Here is a 17,804-nt window from a genome sequence, read left to right as displayed (position 1 = left end):
ATAGTCCTTCAAGGGGTCGTCTCACCACAGATGATCCCTTTTATCATGGGAACCACAATGTTCATCAGCAGATTTTTTTCATTTCATTACTGTTTATCCTATTTACTTCTACCTATAGTCATCCATATAAGACAGGGACCGCTCGAGTCCAGTTCGCTTCTCTGGCTCAGAGACTACAGACCTCCACTTTCTTAAAGACAAGTATATGATAAAATAGGGCAGAATTGTAATTATTTTCTGTATGAAATCCATACATGTATCATATAGTCTATAGACATATTAATGAACGGAGGTCACTGTTAGTTTTGGATTTATAAAGTTTTTTTGTTTGTTTTTTATCTGGGACCTTCCTGTGTGACCTGGGACAGACTATAATAATTGACTTTTACTGTGGCATATTCTCATTTGCTACATGGTGCCTATTAATTTCATTTGGGTGCCAAGATTCCCTCGCTGATTGCCAGGGTAAAGAGCCCATAAACATTACAATATTATTATCTAAACCTGCCATTTTTGGTATATGGAAAGCTCTCAACATGATAGGGCTAGAGGGGTGTCGTGAAGAGAAGGATAGAGCACGTTGAATTTCAATGCAACATCCTTTTCTTTCTCCTGGGAGATAAGATGTCGCCAATGTGGTCTGGCAGTGGCCTTCTCCTCTCTCCCCATGGAAAACACATACACGCTTGGTCAGACCAGGAGGAGGGATAGGCTGAAAGTTCATGGATATTATTCTCAGTATCAGTTGTTTTTGGCGCTGTGCTTGGTGAGCTATGAAGAGACTGCAGCACTCACTGGGGATCCGGTGAGTGGAGGGGCCTCTTCAAACAGCTGATCATGGGGTTGCCGGGAGTGGAAACCCTGCTGATCTCATATTGATGACCTATCCGGAGGATAACCCTTTTAAGGCAATGTATTTTGCTCCTGATTGTGACATCATTCTTAACATTGACAGTGGCTTCTAGTACGAACGTTGCACATAAACTCTTGAGGTCTGCGATTATGTAGGGTACAACCTTCATCAGGTTTTTGGTATTGCACATTATTGGTCTATGGGGGGGAGACATGAAACTACACGTCCATTCATTTTGCTAGACTAGATTTATGTTACTTTACAAACATTATTATCACTCACTGTCCCTAACAGAGCTCACAAGTTCCCCATCACTATGGCTTTGGAGTATGGGAGGAAACCATCACAAACACGGGGAGAACATACAAATGTTTTCCTTGGTCAGATTCAAAGCCATGACCCTAGCACTTCAAGGCACCATGCAACCCATATCTGCATACATGTACCTGTGGTGTGCATTTCCTAAAATCTGACATTGCTGATGCTCCTCTCGATATTACTTGTATCAGGCTTTTTTTCAGCACATAATAATTAGAGATGAGCTAAGTTTTTAAAAATTCGATTTAGCTGCTTTGCCGAATTTCATCAAGAAATTTGATTCATCACGAATCACATTCCCCCCGTTATTTAACCCCTCAGATAGATGTCGCGTACAACGCTGAGAGTTGCATTCAGCCTATCGGGGGTTAATCAGGGGTTAAAACAAAAATATATACTCACCTCACCCATTTGATGACAGAGAGCCCGTCTTGGCCATCTTGATTTCAAGATGGCCCAGCGTGATGATGTCACACATCAGCATGCGCGAGAATTGGTGCGTTTTCTTCAATCAAGATGGGTGCAATGGCCTCTTCGCGTTCAAATGGATGAGATGAGTATGTTAGTTTTTTTTTTTCAGGATGAATTGATTTGTTACCACGAAGCACCAGGAAATTTAGATTTGTGGCAAATCAAATGTTATCTGAAATTTGTATCGAATTCCATTTCATTAACTTAGATTCGCTCAACACTAATAATACAGTAATTCGTGATTTGCTGTTTTGGCTAATCCTCCCTTATTCATCTTTTAGGAATCCCTTTGGCCCTGTTTGTTTTGGTTTATCCTGGTTCCTGCAGCAATCCAACTAGCGATTTTGCCATTTTTTCCAGAAAGTCCAAGGTATCTTTTACTACAAAAGCAAGATACGAAGAGAGCTGAAAAAGGTATGACATAGTAAGATATCATGTTAATGTGAAGTCGGAGGCATGCAGATATCAGGATTCATCTACTTGTGTTATCACGGCAACTATTATGAGAATTGAAGAGTATACGTTAAACTGCACACATACTGTACATAAATCCTATCCCAATCCTTTTCAGCAACTTTATAATGAGCATCACAATGGATTGCTCTCATCTAGAGATGAGCAAATTATTGAAAAGTTTTATTTGGCTGATTCGCCAAATTTTACAAAAAAGCTAATTTTATTTGTAAGTAGTGGGTGCAATGACAGGGAGCTGCGATAGAGCTGCTTTCTATCATTATACCCATCAGATGCCGCTTTCTCACATGATTGAGGCGTCTGAGTGTAAAAACAGTGTAAAATAAACATAAATAATAAATAAATAAATCAAACTTACCGCCTCCATTTGCTCACAATAAGCCGGCCACCGCCATCTTGCTCGAATATCTGGCATGAAATCTCGCTCGGCGCGAGATGACGTCATCACGGTGGGCGGCGTGTTGACGTCATACATCACCACGCACAGGATTTCGGCCAAGATCTTCAATCAAGACGGTGGCTGGCAGCCCGTCGGGAGCAAATAAAGGCGGTAAGTAAGAATTTTTTTGCTTTTTTACACTATTTCAGGTTAAATCGATTCGCTACCACGAAGCACGAGGAAATTCGGCTTAGAAGCGAATCAAATTTGTGGGATTCGATTCGCTCATCTTTACTCTCATCTAATCTGTGTATAGAGACGTTTCTAGGACTAATCTCTTTTCTGTGAGTTATATGGCTTTTCCAGGGTAAAACATTGATGGTATATCTTGTTTGCTTGGGGTTCCACATCCAACACAATTATGATGGGTGAGGGTCTCGGAAGGGGCATAGCTAAAGGCTCATGGGCCCTGGTGCAAGAGTTCAGCTTGGGCCCCCTTCCCTCAGTGCTTTGTGGCCAAAGTATTTACATGAAGAGTAGCACTATGCTTGACTATTTTATGACTTGCATATTGCACTATCACAATTGTCTCCCTTCTGCAAGCTCCATCTCTAATTGTCAGTTTTTCCCGAGCTAGTGGGTGGAGATTGAGATTACCTGCTATTGTTTCTCACATACATTACACAAGCAGACAAAAGGAGATCCTGCACCCATATCTCTATCTCTCACGTAAACAGAAGCAGCAGCAGCATGGAGGATATTATAAAGCAGTACAGAGCAGCTGTGAATCCAGCACTGGGTTGAGAAAGAAAATTTACTACATGGTAGTATTGAGCAAAGCCAAGTACCCGCAGTGGAATTAGGTCAGAATTTTAGGAAAAATTAGATTCTAAACCAGGCCGAATTTTCTCACGCTTCGTGGTAACGAATCAATTTTTTCTCAAATGGCGGCTCCGTCTTAGAGAAAAAATAAAATAAAAAACTCACGTCATACACTACTCTTCTCTTGATTTAAAAAGAACTGCCAAAGGACCTGCGCTGATTGTGACAGCATTACACATTGGACAGTAATACAGACATTCACTCTCTGCTCATCTGATAAAAGATAGAGAAGCACTTTTCTGTAATCGTTTTCAAAGGTCTTTTCCTTCAGAAACTGTTTGCGCAGTAGACCTCACTTACTTCCTAATTTACTACCAAAAAGTTATCGTCCGCTATATTAAAGATACAGTAAAACTGCAGCCCCATCATGGTTACTGCATCTAAAATCCAGAAATCTAACATTGCACTTGGCACTCTTTTCCTTTCCCACCTCTCTCTCCTACTGCAGACATTGTTTGAATCAGTGCAGATGCTGCTGTAATCCCATGACTTTATTATGTTGCATGTTCCCTCTACCGACACTGAGATAACTTGTAATAACTAGAGATGAGCGAATTGAAGCTGACGGAAAAATTTGATTTTCACCAAATGCAAATTTCCTCGCGCTTTGTGGTAACGAATTGCATTTTTCCTAAAATGGCTGCTGCACGTGTGAGGACATGGAGAAAGGAATTCTGGGAAGGCGGGATCACCCATACTGACATGCATGCAGCCAATCAGCAGCCAGCCAGCCCTGTGATGTCACAGCCCTATGAATATGGCAGCCATCTTTGATTCTGCCATTCACCAGCGTACTTAGTGCAGGGAAAGACGTGTCTGCAGGCGCTAGAGACAGTGATAGGAAAGACTTGATAGGAAATGATTTACAAGTGCAGGGAAAGATTATTCAAGGTGCAGGGAAAGGATAGGGAGGAATCAATCCACAGCATTTCTGTTAAATAGGGCTCATTCAGGGAGGTGACAGCCTGGGTAAAAGGAACATTCCTATTACACCTTGCAGCACTGACTGGGGATCCAAATTGGCATTATACAGCTCTGTAATTCCAGCAAACCGTTCTTATTGGGGTGCAAGTGCTGTTTGATACAGGCATTAACAGGGGTTATTATAAGGAAATATTTCTACATCTTATTTGCCCTTGTGCGGTGCAGTTATATGTTCTAAAGCATTTTTTGGCTTGTATTGGTGGGAAACGAAGGCTTATTAGCCGTTGTGTGGTGAAGTGCGAAAATTACAGCCCTTTTTGTTGTGTATTAGTGGCAAAAGTAAAATAGATTTGCCGCTAAGCGGTGCAGTTATCTGTTCTAAAGCCCCTTTTCCGTGTATTAGTGGAAAAAGAAAAATATATATTTGCCACTCAGCAGTGCAGTTATCTGTTTTAAAGCCCTTTTTTGCGTGTATTAGTGGAAAAAGGAAAACTATCGTTGCTACTCAGCGGTGTAGTGATATATTGTAAAGCCCAGTTTGCTGTGTATTATTGGCGAAATAAAAATATATTTGCCATCCTGCTTTGCACTTATCTGTTGAAAAGCCTTTTGTGTAAAAATAGAAAGAAATTAGGGCTTAATTGCCACTCAGCGGTGCAGTGAGATATTTTACAGCCCAGTTTGCCATGTATTACTGGTGAAATAAAAATATATTCGCCATCCTGCTTTGCACTTATCTGTTGAAAAGCCTGTTGTGTTCTGTAAAAGTGTAAAAATAATAGGGCCTAATTGCCCTTGTGCGGTTCAGTGCTATACTCTGAAGCCCAGTTTGCCGTGCATTACTGGCGAAATAAAAATATATTCGCCGTCCTGCTTTGCACTTATCTGTTGAAAAGCCTTTTGGGTAAAAGTAGAAAGCAGGATAGAAAGACAACTGGCACTCACTATGTGGGTCACATCAACAGCATTTAATAGCCACTAGCTCAACAAGGACCTTGATAGCTTCAGGTGCACAATGCTGTGGGGAAATTCGCTTACCGGTATATGGCCAAAATTTCCGGCAATCCCGTTATTCAGCTCAGCGCACCACTCGGCTGTATTTGCTTCCGGCGTCCTCACTCCTCGATGTCTGTGACGTGATCTCTCCTGAAGTATCGCGGGACTTGGTATCTTTGTTGCGGTCTTCCAGAGAGATGAAAAAATGGAGCGCTCCAAATTCGATGCGATGATTTAGATAATCTCACTCATATCCAGATTAACTTAATGCAGGGATATAACGCCAGACGCGTTTCGGGAACCTCTCTCCCCTTCCTCAGTGGCTATATCCCTGCTGCCACATCACTTCCTTTTATATTGCCACAGGTACTTTTCAAAACCTGGACTGGAATGTCTTTTTCATGTGTTGCGATTTTCATGCATTTTTCCTGCGGTTTTTTTCGCAACAGATGCGTCTTTTCTATATCTTCATCATATTGCTATCCACAGTACTGGCAATGAAGGAAAAATTGCTACCAGGTTGCTTTCTATTAATAAATATACATAATACATAAAAATGTGTATCAAGAGCTAATTTAAAAGTCCATAAATATATAACACCAGTAATATAAATTTTTAAAGTCCTTTAAGGCTCAAACAGAATAGTCATCATCATATTCGCATATTGTCCTTTACACTTCTCACTGTTCAAGGCGATTCAATATGGATCGAAATAGGGGAAGTGGGCCTGTCTCCAAGATAGGGTCACAGCGCCGATAGATGGCCCGGCATGTGATCCCCTATTGGATGAAAGGCCCACTGCCCTGGTTTTATAGAAAGCCAAAGATCTCTAGTTCTGCCAAAGTAGAAAACAATTAGGGCCTAATTGCCATTCAGCGGTGCAGTTATATGTGGTGAAGCACTTTTCGCGGTAAGGACTGAATTACGTGAATTTTATATGTGAAACGGGCTTTTTGGGAGGGAAACTGATGGCTGATAGTAGAATTTCTTCTGTATGAACCGAATTCCATTATCCTGTCATTGGTGACATTTTTTATTTCAACCATGTTTTCTTCGGGAAAATTGATGGGTGATTGTACACCTCCTTTTACAGTATGGACCGAATTACGTCATTGTGGGTCCTGCAGTAAACATAATGAAGACGCTGATGACAACACACCAGCAGACTTTGCCTTTACATCTATTCACAATTAAATCAAGCAGCTTCACTAAGTTGTAAACATTCATGTGTTTTTATCTGCTCTGTCTGCATTCGATCTCTACAGCACACAAGACATGACAGGACAGCCTCTGTTTTGGAGTCCAAGTCCAGTTTCTTAAGATCAGGAGTTCAGGAGTTCCATCAGAATTGTGCATAACAATCTTGCTCCCTGTGCAAAGCCATAACAAAAGGACTCATAACAGAGGAAGCTGAAGTTGGTTGCCCCAATTTTAATTCAGGAGCAGTAAACAGCGGGAAGCAAATAGAGGTGGCTGAACTCCGCTGCTCTGTATCTCTTGTGAAGTCAATGTCTCCATGTTGGAGGCATGCGGTGTATGCAAGCCATGTGCGACCCCTCTCAATTAAGGGCAAACTTGTCATTCAGCAGTGCAGTTATAAAAGCCCTTTTTGCAGTAAATTTTTTTATGTGACACTGGCTTTTTTTCTGAAAATGTATGGGTGAATATACACCTCCTTTTGCAGTATGGAATGACTTACATAGTGGTGAAATTCTTTACGTGACACTTGCTTTTTTTCTGAAAATGTATGGGTGAATGTACACCTCGTTTTGCAGTATGGACTGAAGTACTTAGTGGTGAAATTCTTTATGCTACACTGGCTCTTTTTCTAAAAATGTATGGGTGAATGTACACCTCCTTTTGCGGTATGGAATGACTTCCTTAGCGGTGAAATTCTTTGTGACACCGGCTTTTTTTTTTTAAATTTATGGGTGAATGTACACCCCTTTTTGCGGTATGGAACAACTTGGTGAAATTCTTTTTGTGACACAGTTTTTTTTTTCCTGAAAATGTATGAGTGATTGTACACCTCCTTTTGTGGTATGGGCCGAATTATGTATTGGTGAAATGTGTTATGTGAAACAGGCTTTTTTTTGGGAAAATTGATGGGTGACTGTACACCTCCTTTTGCTGTATGGGCTGACTTACACAGTGATTAAATTTTAAATTAAAGTAAAGTCCGCTGCTCTGTATCTCTTGTGAAGTCAATGTCTCCAAATATGGCCCTCTCACGATTTACACCAAATACATTTTTTTCATGTAGAGATCCAAGAATTATGTTGGAGGCATGTAGTGTTCTGCACCTGGTCTGCCTGGGGGCGAACGGAGTCACACAGGGGAGGAACTGCACCGTGTCCTTCATCAACAAGTTGAATCCTGGCTTTCTCTGCAACAACTCAAAATTGGAACCATGGTGACCAACAACAGGAAGAACATGGTGTCGGCGCTGCGTCAAGGAGTGCTGAGCCATGCGCCCTGCATGGCACACATGTTCAATCTGGTTGTCAAGCGGTTCCTGAAGTCTTCCACCCATCTGCAAGACATCCTAAAAATGGTCAGGAAACTTTGCATGCACTTCAGCCACTCGTACACTGCAAAGGACACCCTCCTTGAACTGCAGCGGCAGAACGGCATCCCCCAACATAGGCTGATATGCGACCAACCATTGGAATTCCACCCTCCATATGTTGGACTGACTGTACGAACAGAGAAAGGCCATCAACGATTTCTTGATGATCCAAGCGGACATGAGTAGTCTCCTGTGTAACTTCAATGTCAGCCAGTGGCAGCTCATGCGTAACACCTGCCGTTTGCTCAGGCCCTTTGAGGAGGCCACGTTATTTGTCAGTCGCTATGGGATGAACAATGTCATTCCACTGCTTCATGTCCTGGAACAGATGCTGGTAAATCTGGTTGGTCAGGGGACTGGAGACATGATGCCTAGATAGATGGTGGCAGAGTTTGATATGTTTGTCTGTTAATATCTCTGTTTACAGTCAGTGAATGGGAACATCATTTATCGCAAGGATATGCAAACAGCAACCGATGGGGTGTTAACCGCCAGAAGTAGGTCATTGGCACGAAGGAGCAGTCATTTTCACAGCTCAAGGTATCTTCCCGGAAGCTTTACCTTTGCACGTTGATGGTCTACATTGCAAAGCTTGTCTAAAAGAAAAATCCCGCAGTGCACCCCCTTGGAGGAAACTCTTGATCCGGCACAGGCTGCTTTGCTCCTTCAAAAACAATGAACTCTGTACAGCGTGACACCTATGTTTAATTTCTCATACACCAGACTGAAGGAGTATTCCAAGCGCCTGTCTGCCCACATAGCTGCCAAGAAGCAGAAGGGTCTTGCCATTGAAGTGGGCTCAGAGCTGAACCTAAAAGCCAATTTTTTTCTGTTTACCTGGACTCAAAGGAAAGGACAGAGATCCACTGGCTGTGCTCATACAGATTTCATCAAAGCCTCCACTCACCAAGGCAAGCACAGAGGACCGGATTGTGTGGACAAGTTGGTTCTGCGGGACATACACAGAGGACGATCTATTGGAGGGCTTACCAAAGACATTTACTTGCCTCCCGCTCTTCCTGTATAGCGGCTTAGAGGCGCTCATGGCTATTGTAGGAACGTGGTTCCAAAAAAACTTTGACTGTTGTTTGGGTAAGCTGGTGATCAGTTCTCAGGACTTTACGTGGCTAGCAGAGATGTGGACCGGGTATCATGTGTCTGGATCAGTGTCGGCCACAGAGTGTGTTTTCTCTGTGGCCATCGAACCTCGCATGGACATTTCTTATGCCATCCATGCAGAGGACTTCAAGACTTTATGGAATGATATTTATAAATCAAAGGATGAGGTCATGTTGGAGGAAGTGGACAATTTATTCCAATGTCTTAACTCTAATTTCTTAAGACACTTTAGAATCCACTTATCAGCAACCCAGCTCGTCAAGGTGATGACATCTGTGGCATCAGCGCATTGTGAAGGAAAAGTGAAGTTCCTCAGTAAGGACTACCTAATCCGAGTGCTGGGATTCATCACGGAGCTGGCCATCAATAACATTGAGTATTGAACACATGGATGACTATCATCTCGGACCTTGTCCACAATGTTCGGGACCCCCCCAGACGTCTTACATATCTTAGACATGATTCCTGCAGTGCTTACTACATCTTATACTGTTTCTTACCATTCTGTTACAGCGGCTGTGAGACCTGCACATACTAAGGCCTATTTATGAAGATTTTTGGGTGTTGCCTGTACCGACCAGTTACCTTCCAGCTGTGATTGTGTAGCCTGCACTGTAGGAATGAGCTGGAGTCGGCTTGTTTGCTGGACTGTCCACCAGTTATCAGCCATAACCCCATACATTTATTTATCCGTATGCATTACCATCGTGATCACCCTGACACAGGTTGTCAATCCATTCTTCTTGATGAAGCACTTTGTTTTTCCAGTTTGTCTTTTAAATCTTGTGGTTTTGCCCCTTCTGTGTTGCATTTTATGTGTGTTAATATCCTGTTTGTTAAATAAACATTGTTTTTAGTGTTGGTCGAGCACCAAAGTGCTCGGGTGCTCGAGTAGAACACCCCGGGATGCTCGGGCGCTCTACCGAGCACCTGAGCACAATGAAAGTGAATGGGAGAACCCGAGCATTAAACCAGGCACCCCCTGCTCTGAATAGGGGAGGGTGTCTGGTTCATAGGAAAAGGTCAGAAATTGATGGGAACACCACTAAAATAGTTCGGGAACAGCATGGGGAGGATGTCTGGATGCATCTTGGACTCCCAGGTCGCCGCTGGAAACAATGTTGTCCGAGTAGTACGCCACTTTTACAGACTGACAATAATACGCACTAAACCGAAGATAAAATCGATTTTAGAGGAAAAATTGTTAGGAAACATTCTTTCCTGTATATTTCTTGTATTTAAAATGCAAGTGCTGCCAAAAATTACAAGGAAGAGGCACTCCGATACAACCTGTATATCACATAAAGGAGGGCCTCATTCACATTGTGGTACAATTGTTCAGGTAGTGGGACTCCTACACTCATAAAGCCTATGCACTAAGGGAAAGGGCTGCCAAAAATTACAAGGAATCGGCACTCCAATACACCCTTTATTAAGTATACACATAACACATACACATAAAGTAGGGCATCATACACACCCTTGAAAAATTATGATTGATGGCCTGCTGGTGACCCTCTAAAACATTAGAGGCGAGTGCCTGCTGCTGATCTGACCATCTAAAACATTAGGGGTGAGGGTCTGCTGCTGAGCTGACCATCTAAAAAATTATGTGGGCGAGGGCCTGCTGCCGAGCTGACCATCTAAAATATTTGTGGGGCGAGGGCCTGCTGCCAAGCTGACCATCTAAAACATTATGGTTGATGGCCTGCTGGTGACCCACCATTAGAGTGCCTTTATGTTCAGTCGCTTTCCTCTGGTGTAGTAGAAAGGTCAGGGGCAATCCAGGCCTTGTCTATTTTTATAAGAGTCAACCGGTCAGCATTTTCAGTTGACAGGCACATGCGCTTATCAGTTATTATGCCCCCAGTAGCACTAAATACACGCTCTAACAAAATGCTGGCGGCGGGTCAGGCCAGCACCTCCAAGGCGTAGAGCGCCAGTTCGTGCCTAGTGTCCAGCTTGGACATCCAATAGTTGTAAGGCACAGAGGGATCCCTGAGAATGCTGACACGGTCTGCTACGTACTCCTTCACCATCTTCCAAAATGTTTCCCTCCTTGTGACACTAGGCCGCGCCATCAGGTTGAGGGTGCTGGCGGGGTGTCAAAAAACTGTCCCAGGCCTTGGAGAGTGTTGCCCTGCCTCTGTTGGAATTGCTGTGTGTTCCCCTCGTCTCCCTCCCTTGGTTGGTCAAGGAACTACGTACTCTGCTGCCAGCGTTGTCAGCTGCAAATTTTTGGAGCAATTTTTCTACAAAGACCTTCTAGTATTGCACCATTTTGCTCGTCTTCTCCACCACAGGAATGAGAGATGAGAAGTTCTCTTTGTAGCAGGGGTCGAGAAGGGTAAACAACCAGTAATCGGTGTTGGCCAAAATGCATACAACGCAAGGGTCACGGGAAAGGCAGTCTAACATAAAGTCAGCCATGTGTGCCAGAGTCCCAACAGACAAGAATTTGCTGTCATCCTGACTCTCAATCTCCTCATCCTCTTCTACCTCTTCTGCCCATCCACGCTGAACAGATGGAATAAAACTTCCATGGGTACTACCCTCTGTAGCAGAGGTAACCGTCTACTGCTACTCCTCCTCCTCATCATCATCATCCAATTTGCGCTGAGAAGACGAACTGAGGGTGGTCTGGCTATCACCCTGTGTACTTTCTTCCCCCATTTCCACCTCTTCCACATGCAAAGCGTCATCCTTAATTGTGAGCTGCGAGCGTTTGAGTAGACGCAGAAGTGGGATGGTTACGCTGATAATAGCGTTATCGTCGCTTACCATCTGTGTTGATTCCTCAAATTTGTGTAAAACCTCACAGAGGTTAGACAACCATGCCCACTCGGAAGCTGACTGGAAAGGCGACGACCATATTGCAGCTGGTATTCCACTAGTGCCCTCTGCTGCTCACAAAGCCTGGCCAACATGTGGAATGTGAAATTCCAGCGCATGCTCGCGTCGCACAACAGTCGGTGAGCTGGCAATTGCAAGCGCTGCTGCAGTGTTGCCAGACCGGCGGAAGCTGTCGATGACTTGCGGAAATGGGCACACACGCGGCACACCTTCAGCAGTAGCTCAGGCAAATTGGGGTAGGTTTTGAGAAACCGTTGAACCACTAGCTTGAACAGGTGGGCTAGGCATGGTATGTGTGTGAGCTTGCCGAGCTCCAAAGCCGCCACCAAGATAGGCCATTATCAGATAAGAGCGAGAGCCACAGCTCAGTCTGGTCTCTTATCCCCTGCCACAGCTCTGCGGCGGTGTGCTGTTTGTCACCTAAGCAGATCAGTCTAAGAATGGCCTGTTGCCGCTTTCCCACAGCAGTGCTACACTGCTTCCATCTACTGACTGATGGATGACTGGTGCTGCAAGATGATAATTTAGAGGTGGAAGTGGAGGAGGAGGTGGAGGAGGAGAAGGGGGGGTTGCAGCCACTAACGTAGGTGGCGGCGGAAATCCTGATGGAAGTAGGGCCCGCAATCCTTGGCTTCGGTAGCACCTGTGCCTTCCCAGGGTACGACCTGCTCCCGGCCTCCACAACGTTCACCCAGTGGGCCGTCAGGGAAATGTAGCGTCCATGTGTCAGTCGTTAAGTTGACCTTCCCAATAACTGCGTTGGTCAGGGCTCGGGTGATGTTACTGGACACATGCTGGGGTAAGACTGGGAATGCACACGGTGAAAAATATTGGCGGCTGGGGACAGAGTACCACTGGACAGCGGCCGCCATCAGGCAGCAGAAAGCCTCAGTGACCACAAGCCTAAATAGCAACATTTCCAGGGCTAGCAATTTGGAAAGGTGTGCATTTAGTGCTATGGTCTGTGCGTGGGTGGCTGGGTATTTGCACTTTCGCTCAAAGGCCTGGGGTATAGACATCTGTACGCTGCGCTGGGACACAGAAGTGAATGTGCTAGCTGATGGTGCTTGCGAAGGTCCAGGTGCATGGCGGTAGGCATCCGGACCTGCTTCTTGGACAGGGGATTGGCCAGCACGTAACACAGGGGAAGAGAAGGTAGTGGTGTGATTCGCAGAATTTAGTTGTGGACCCAGGCGTTCGGCCCACCTATTACGGTGCTTTGATGCCATGTGGCGGATCATGCTGGTGGTGGTTGAGGTTGCTAGTGTTCATGCCCCTGTTCATTTTGGTATGGCACAGGTTGCAAATGACAATTCTTTTATCGTCCGCACTTTCCTCAAAAAAGCGCCAGACTGTGGAACACCTGCCCCTTTGCAAGGGAGATTGCCACAAGCGGGTGCTCCGGGAACAGTTGCGGGCCTGTTTGGTGTGGCCCGCCTTCTCCCTTTTGCCTCCCCACTGCCTCTTCCAGCCTGTTGCGGTGCTGCGGATCCCTCCCCCTCTGTACTGCTATCCTCGCTCGGTTTGCCACCTTCCCAGGTTGGGTCAGTGACTTCATCGTCAGCACCTCCTCTTCCACTTCCTCACTCTGGTCATCCTTTTGACTTGTTGACCTAACAACAACCTCAGTTATTGACAATTGTGTCTCATCCTCATCATGAACCTCTTGAGACACTAATTGCGGTTTACTTATTGGCAACTGTGTCTCATCATCATCATCCACCTCGTGAAACACTAATTGCCATTCCCCACCGTCATCTTCTTGTGACTGTGGATGCTCCAGAGTTTGGGAATCAGGGCACAAGATCTCCTCATGTCCCTCTTCAAGCGGGCTTGGCAAGAGGCCCAAAATTAAGGAATGGCGATGAAAACAGCTCCTCGGAATATCCGAGTCTGGGATCACTTGTTTGCCAAGACTCTTCATGGTGGGTGGAAGGAGTATCAGGGTGAGGATTCTGTTGACCAGACTCTTGACTACTGAGACTGGACTTTGTGTAAGACAGGGTGGTGCTTAACCGACTGGAAGCATTATCTGCTGCAATCCAACCGACCACTTGGTCGCACTGGTCTGACTTCGAGAGTGCTGTTCTGTGTTGCCCTGCAAACTGAGACATGAAGCTAGGTATCGTGGATGAGTGTGTTTCTTGTGCTCTGGCAGCAGGCACAGTATCACCGCGCCCAGGGCCACGGCCTCTGCATGCAACATCAGCAGCACGGCCACTTCCCCATCCCTTACTGCTCGCCTTGTGCATATTAAATGGTATATATGCTTGGAAGTATGTCACACGTACAGTAGTGCAGGTTTAGTAAGTGTATGCGCAAATAAAGTATACAGAATGTCACAGATATTTTTTAGGATGCGCACACGTTAAACAGGAGGTATAGCGCAAAAAATGTCACGGTCACCACCGCCTAATAAAGAAATACACTAAATGAATGTCACAGATATTTAGGATGTGCACAAGTTAAACAGGAGGTAAAGTGCAAGTAATGTCACTGTCACCAGCGGCAAATAAAAAATTACACTGAATTAATGTCACTGATATTTAGGATGGGCAAACGTTATACAGGAGATGTAGCGCAGGTAATATAACTGTCCGCAGCGGACACCGTCTACAGAAAAAGTACACTGGATATCACAGATACAGTCAGGTCCATAAACATAGGGACATCGACACAATTCTAACATTTTTGTCTCTATACATCACCACAATGGATTTGAAATGAAACAAACAAGATGTGCTTTAACTGCAGACTGTCAGCTTTAATCCAAATCAGGTGACCGGTGTAGGAATTACAACAGTTTGCATATGTGCCTCCCACATATTAAGGGACCAAAAGTAATGGGACAGAATAATAATCATAAATCAAACTTTCACTTTTTATTCCTTTGCAGTTGATTACAGCCTGAAATCTGGAATGCATAGACATCACCAGACGCTGGGTTTCATCCCTGGTGATGCTCTGCCAGGCCTCTACTGCAACTGTCTTCAGTTCCTGCTTGTTCTTTGGGGCATTTTCCCTTCAGTTTTGTCTTCAGCAAGTAAAATGCATGCTCAATCGGATTCAGGTCAGGTGATTGACTTGGCCATTGCATAACATTCCACTTCTTTCACTTAATAAACTCTTTGGTTGCTTTTGCAGTATGCTTTGGGTCATTGTCCATCTGCACTGTGAAGCGCCGTCCAATGAGTTCTGAAGTATTTGGCTGAATATGAGTAGATAATATTGCCCAAAACACTTCAGAATTCATCCTGCTGCTTTTGTCAGCAGTCACATCATCAATAAATACAAGAGAACCAATTTCATAGGCAGCCATACATGCCCACGCCATGACACTACCACCACCATGCCTCACTGATGAGGTGGTATGCTTAGGATCATAAGCAGTTCCTTTGCTTCATCATACTCTTCTCTTCCCATCACTCTGGTACAAGTTGATCTTAGTCTCATCTGTCTATAGGATGTTGTTCCAGAACTGTGAAGGCTTTTTTAGATGTTGTTTGGCAAACTCTAATCTGGCCTTCCTGTTTTTAAGGGTTAGCAATGGTTTACATCTTGTGGTGAACCCTCTGTATTCACTCTGGTGAAGTCTTCTCTTGATTTTTGACTTTGATACACATACACCTACCTCCTGAAGAATGTTCTTGATCTGGCCAACTGTTGTTAAGGGTGTTTTCCTAACCAGGGAAATAATTCTTTGGTCATCCACCACAGTTGTTTTCCGTGGTCTTCCAGGTCTTTTGGTGTTGCTGAGCTCACCGGTGCGTTCCTTCTTTTTAAGAATGTTCCAAACAGTTGTTTTGGCCATGTCTAATGTTTTTGCTATCTCTCTGATGGGTTTGTTGTGTTTCTTCAGCCTAATGATGGCTTGCTTCACTGATAGTGACAGCTCTTTGGATCTCATCTTGAGAGTTGACAGCAACAGATTCCAAATGCAAATAGCACACTTGAAATTAACTCTGGACCTTGTATCTGCTCATTGTAATTGGGATAATGAGGGAATAACTGTCACGGCTGAGGATGGGGAAAACCCTCAGCCGTGCAATGCCAGGTGATGTAGGGCTGCTCGGCCAGGAGAACAGGATAGGGAGCAGGTCACCTCCTACAGCGTCCCTACCCTGACCCTAACTCCTAACCTGCATGGGCCGACCTTTAAGGTAGGAGGACCCATGCGCAGGAACCTCGGAGCCCTGTCTTACCCTCCGCAGATCCCTGAGCTAGGAGCTGGGTAAGACGACCTACTCCTCCTTGGCACGGAGGAGCAGGAGTCTCAATGGCCAAGCTGTTGGGAAAAGGGGAACTCATACAGCCTTACGGGAATGACAGGCAAACTATTAGTTCCACCAACCTGTCACAGCCTTGCTGACTGGATCCCTGCGCAAACAGGAATCCAGAACCGTAAGCTGCACCAAACACATAGCAAGGTCCCAACAGAACATAACATACCACATCACACACAGCAAGACATAAACATAACGACAATATCTTTATGACCACAGGGGTGGCTCTCACTGGCAAGGAAGATGGAGGTCACAGGAGGCTGCTCCAGCAAGCATGGCTGAAGCAACCCACTGAGCCATGCTAACAGTGAGGCTTTATAGGCCTAGAAGCCACACCCCACAGTCAGACACACCCAGTGACACAACACACACACTGGGAAGGGAGTTAACCCTTCCAGCACCACAGAAGGGAAACTCACTTAAAGGGAAAGTGCACACAAACATAAACACAAGTGCACACATACACAGAATCACACGCAACCGCATGCACAGCATAGCAAGCTGCCACATACATACTGTTGCCAGCGGCAACCACAGGTGAGGCAAATACCACAGCCCTCACCTGTGATTGACAAGCAAACTAAACCGCTGAAAACCGCATGCGGTTCAGGAGTCACGGTCATGGCCATGGCCGTGACAATAACACACACCTGACCATGGAATAGCTGAGAATCCAATTGTCCCATTACTTTTGGTCCCTTAACAAGTGGGAGGCACATATGCAAACTGTTGTAATGCCTACACCGTTCACCTGATTTGGATGTAAATACCCTCAAATTAAAGCTGACAGTCTGCAGTTAAAGCACATCTTTTTAGTTTAATTTCCAATCCATTGTGGTGGTGTAAAAAGCCAAAAATGTTAGAATTGTGTCGATGTCCCAATATTTATGGACCTGACAGTATTTTTAGGCTGCGCACACGTTACAGAGGAGATGTAGCGCAAATAATGTCGCTGTCACCAGCATTGAAAAAAATTACACTGAATGTCACTGATATTTCAGATGCGCTAACGTTATACTGGAGATGTAGCGCAGGTAATGTTGCTGCCATCAGCATCAAAAAAATTTGACTGAATGTCACTGATATTTCGAAAACGCAAACGTTATACAGGAGAGGTAGCACAGGTAATGTAACTGTCAGCAGCCGACACCGTCTACGGAAAAAGTACACTGGATGTCACAGATATTTTTAGGCTGCACACACGTTACACAGGAGATATAGCTCAGATAATGTCGCTGTCTGCAGTGGCCAAACAATTGCAAGCTATGTAGCGCAGGTTGCTCTAAAAATATATATTGTTGCCAGATACACTCCCTACACTATCTCTCCCTTCTGCTCTCCAGCTCTCCCTGACTAAGATTGAGCCAAACACATGTCATCGGGTGCTATATAGCACCCGATGACATGTTCTGGCCAGCCAATCACTGTAATGCTAGTAGCCAACATGGCTACGGCATTACAGTGAATGGCAGTACTTACCTGCACGTTTATTGGCTGCGTAGCAGCCAACAAACGTGTGGGGAGGAGATTTGAGTATCGCGCTCGAGCACACACAGTATTTGGCCGAACACCGCGATGTGCCGAGCATCGCGATACTCGAGTAAAATTGGTGTTTGGCCGATCATGCTCGCCCAACACTAGTTCTTTAAAAAAAGAATAATTGGCTTGTGATTTGGTAGACAA

General features: G+C 44.8%; 1 protein-coding gene and 1 pseudogene across 3 annotated transcripts in view; both read left to right on the top strand.

The window, feature by feature from the left end:
• SLC2A9 (solute carrier family 2 member 9) overlaps nucleotides 1-17,804 on the top strand; it is a 1,019,898-nt gene that overhangs the window by 227,133 nt on the left and 774,961 nt on the right. For all 3 annotated transcript variants that reach the window (XM_044296370.1, XM_044296363.1, XM_044296352.1), the window contains exon 7: nucleotides 1,924-2,056. In XM_044296370.1, the coding sequence (XP_044152305.1) occupies nucleotides 1,924-2,056 (133 nt within the window). The remainder of the gene's footprint in view (nucleotides 1-1,923; nucleotides 2,057-17,804) is intronic.
• On the top strand, nucleotides 8,246-9,368 carry LOC122938425 (annotated as a pseudogene).

The sequence above is a fragment of the Bufo gargarizans genome, chromosome 1 (assembly GCF_014858855.1).
Source record: "Bufo gargarizans isolate SCDJY-AF-19 chromosome 1, ASM1485885v1, whole genome shotgun sequence".
Lineage (NCBI taxonomy): Eukaryota > Metazoa > Chordata > Amphibia > Anura > Bufonidae > Bufo > Bufo gargarizans.
The sequence above is the reverse complement of the archived record's forward strand: the minus strand, read 5'-3'. Positions and strand labels throughout refer to the sequence as shown.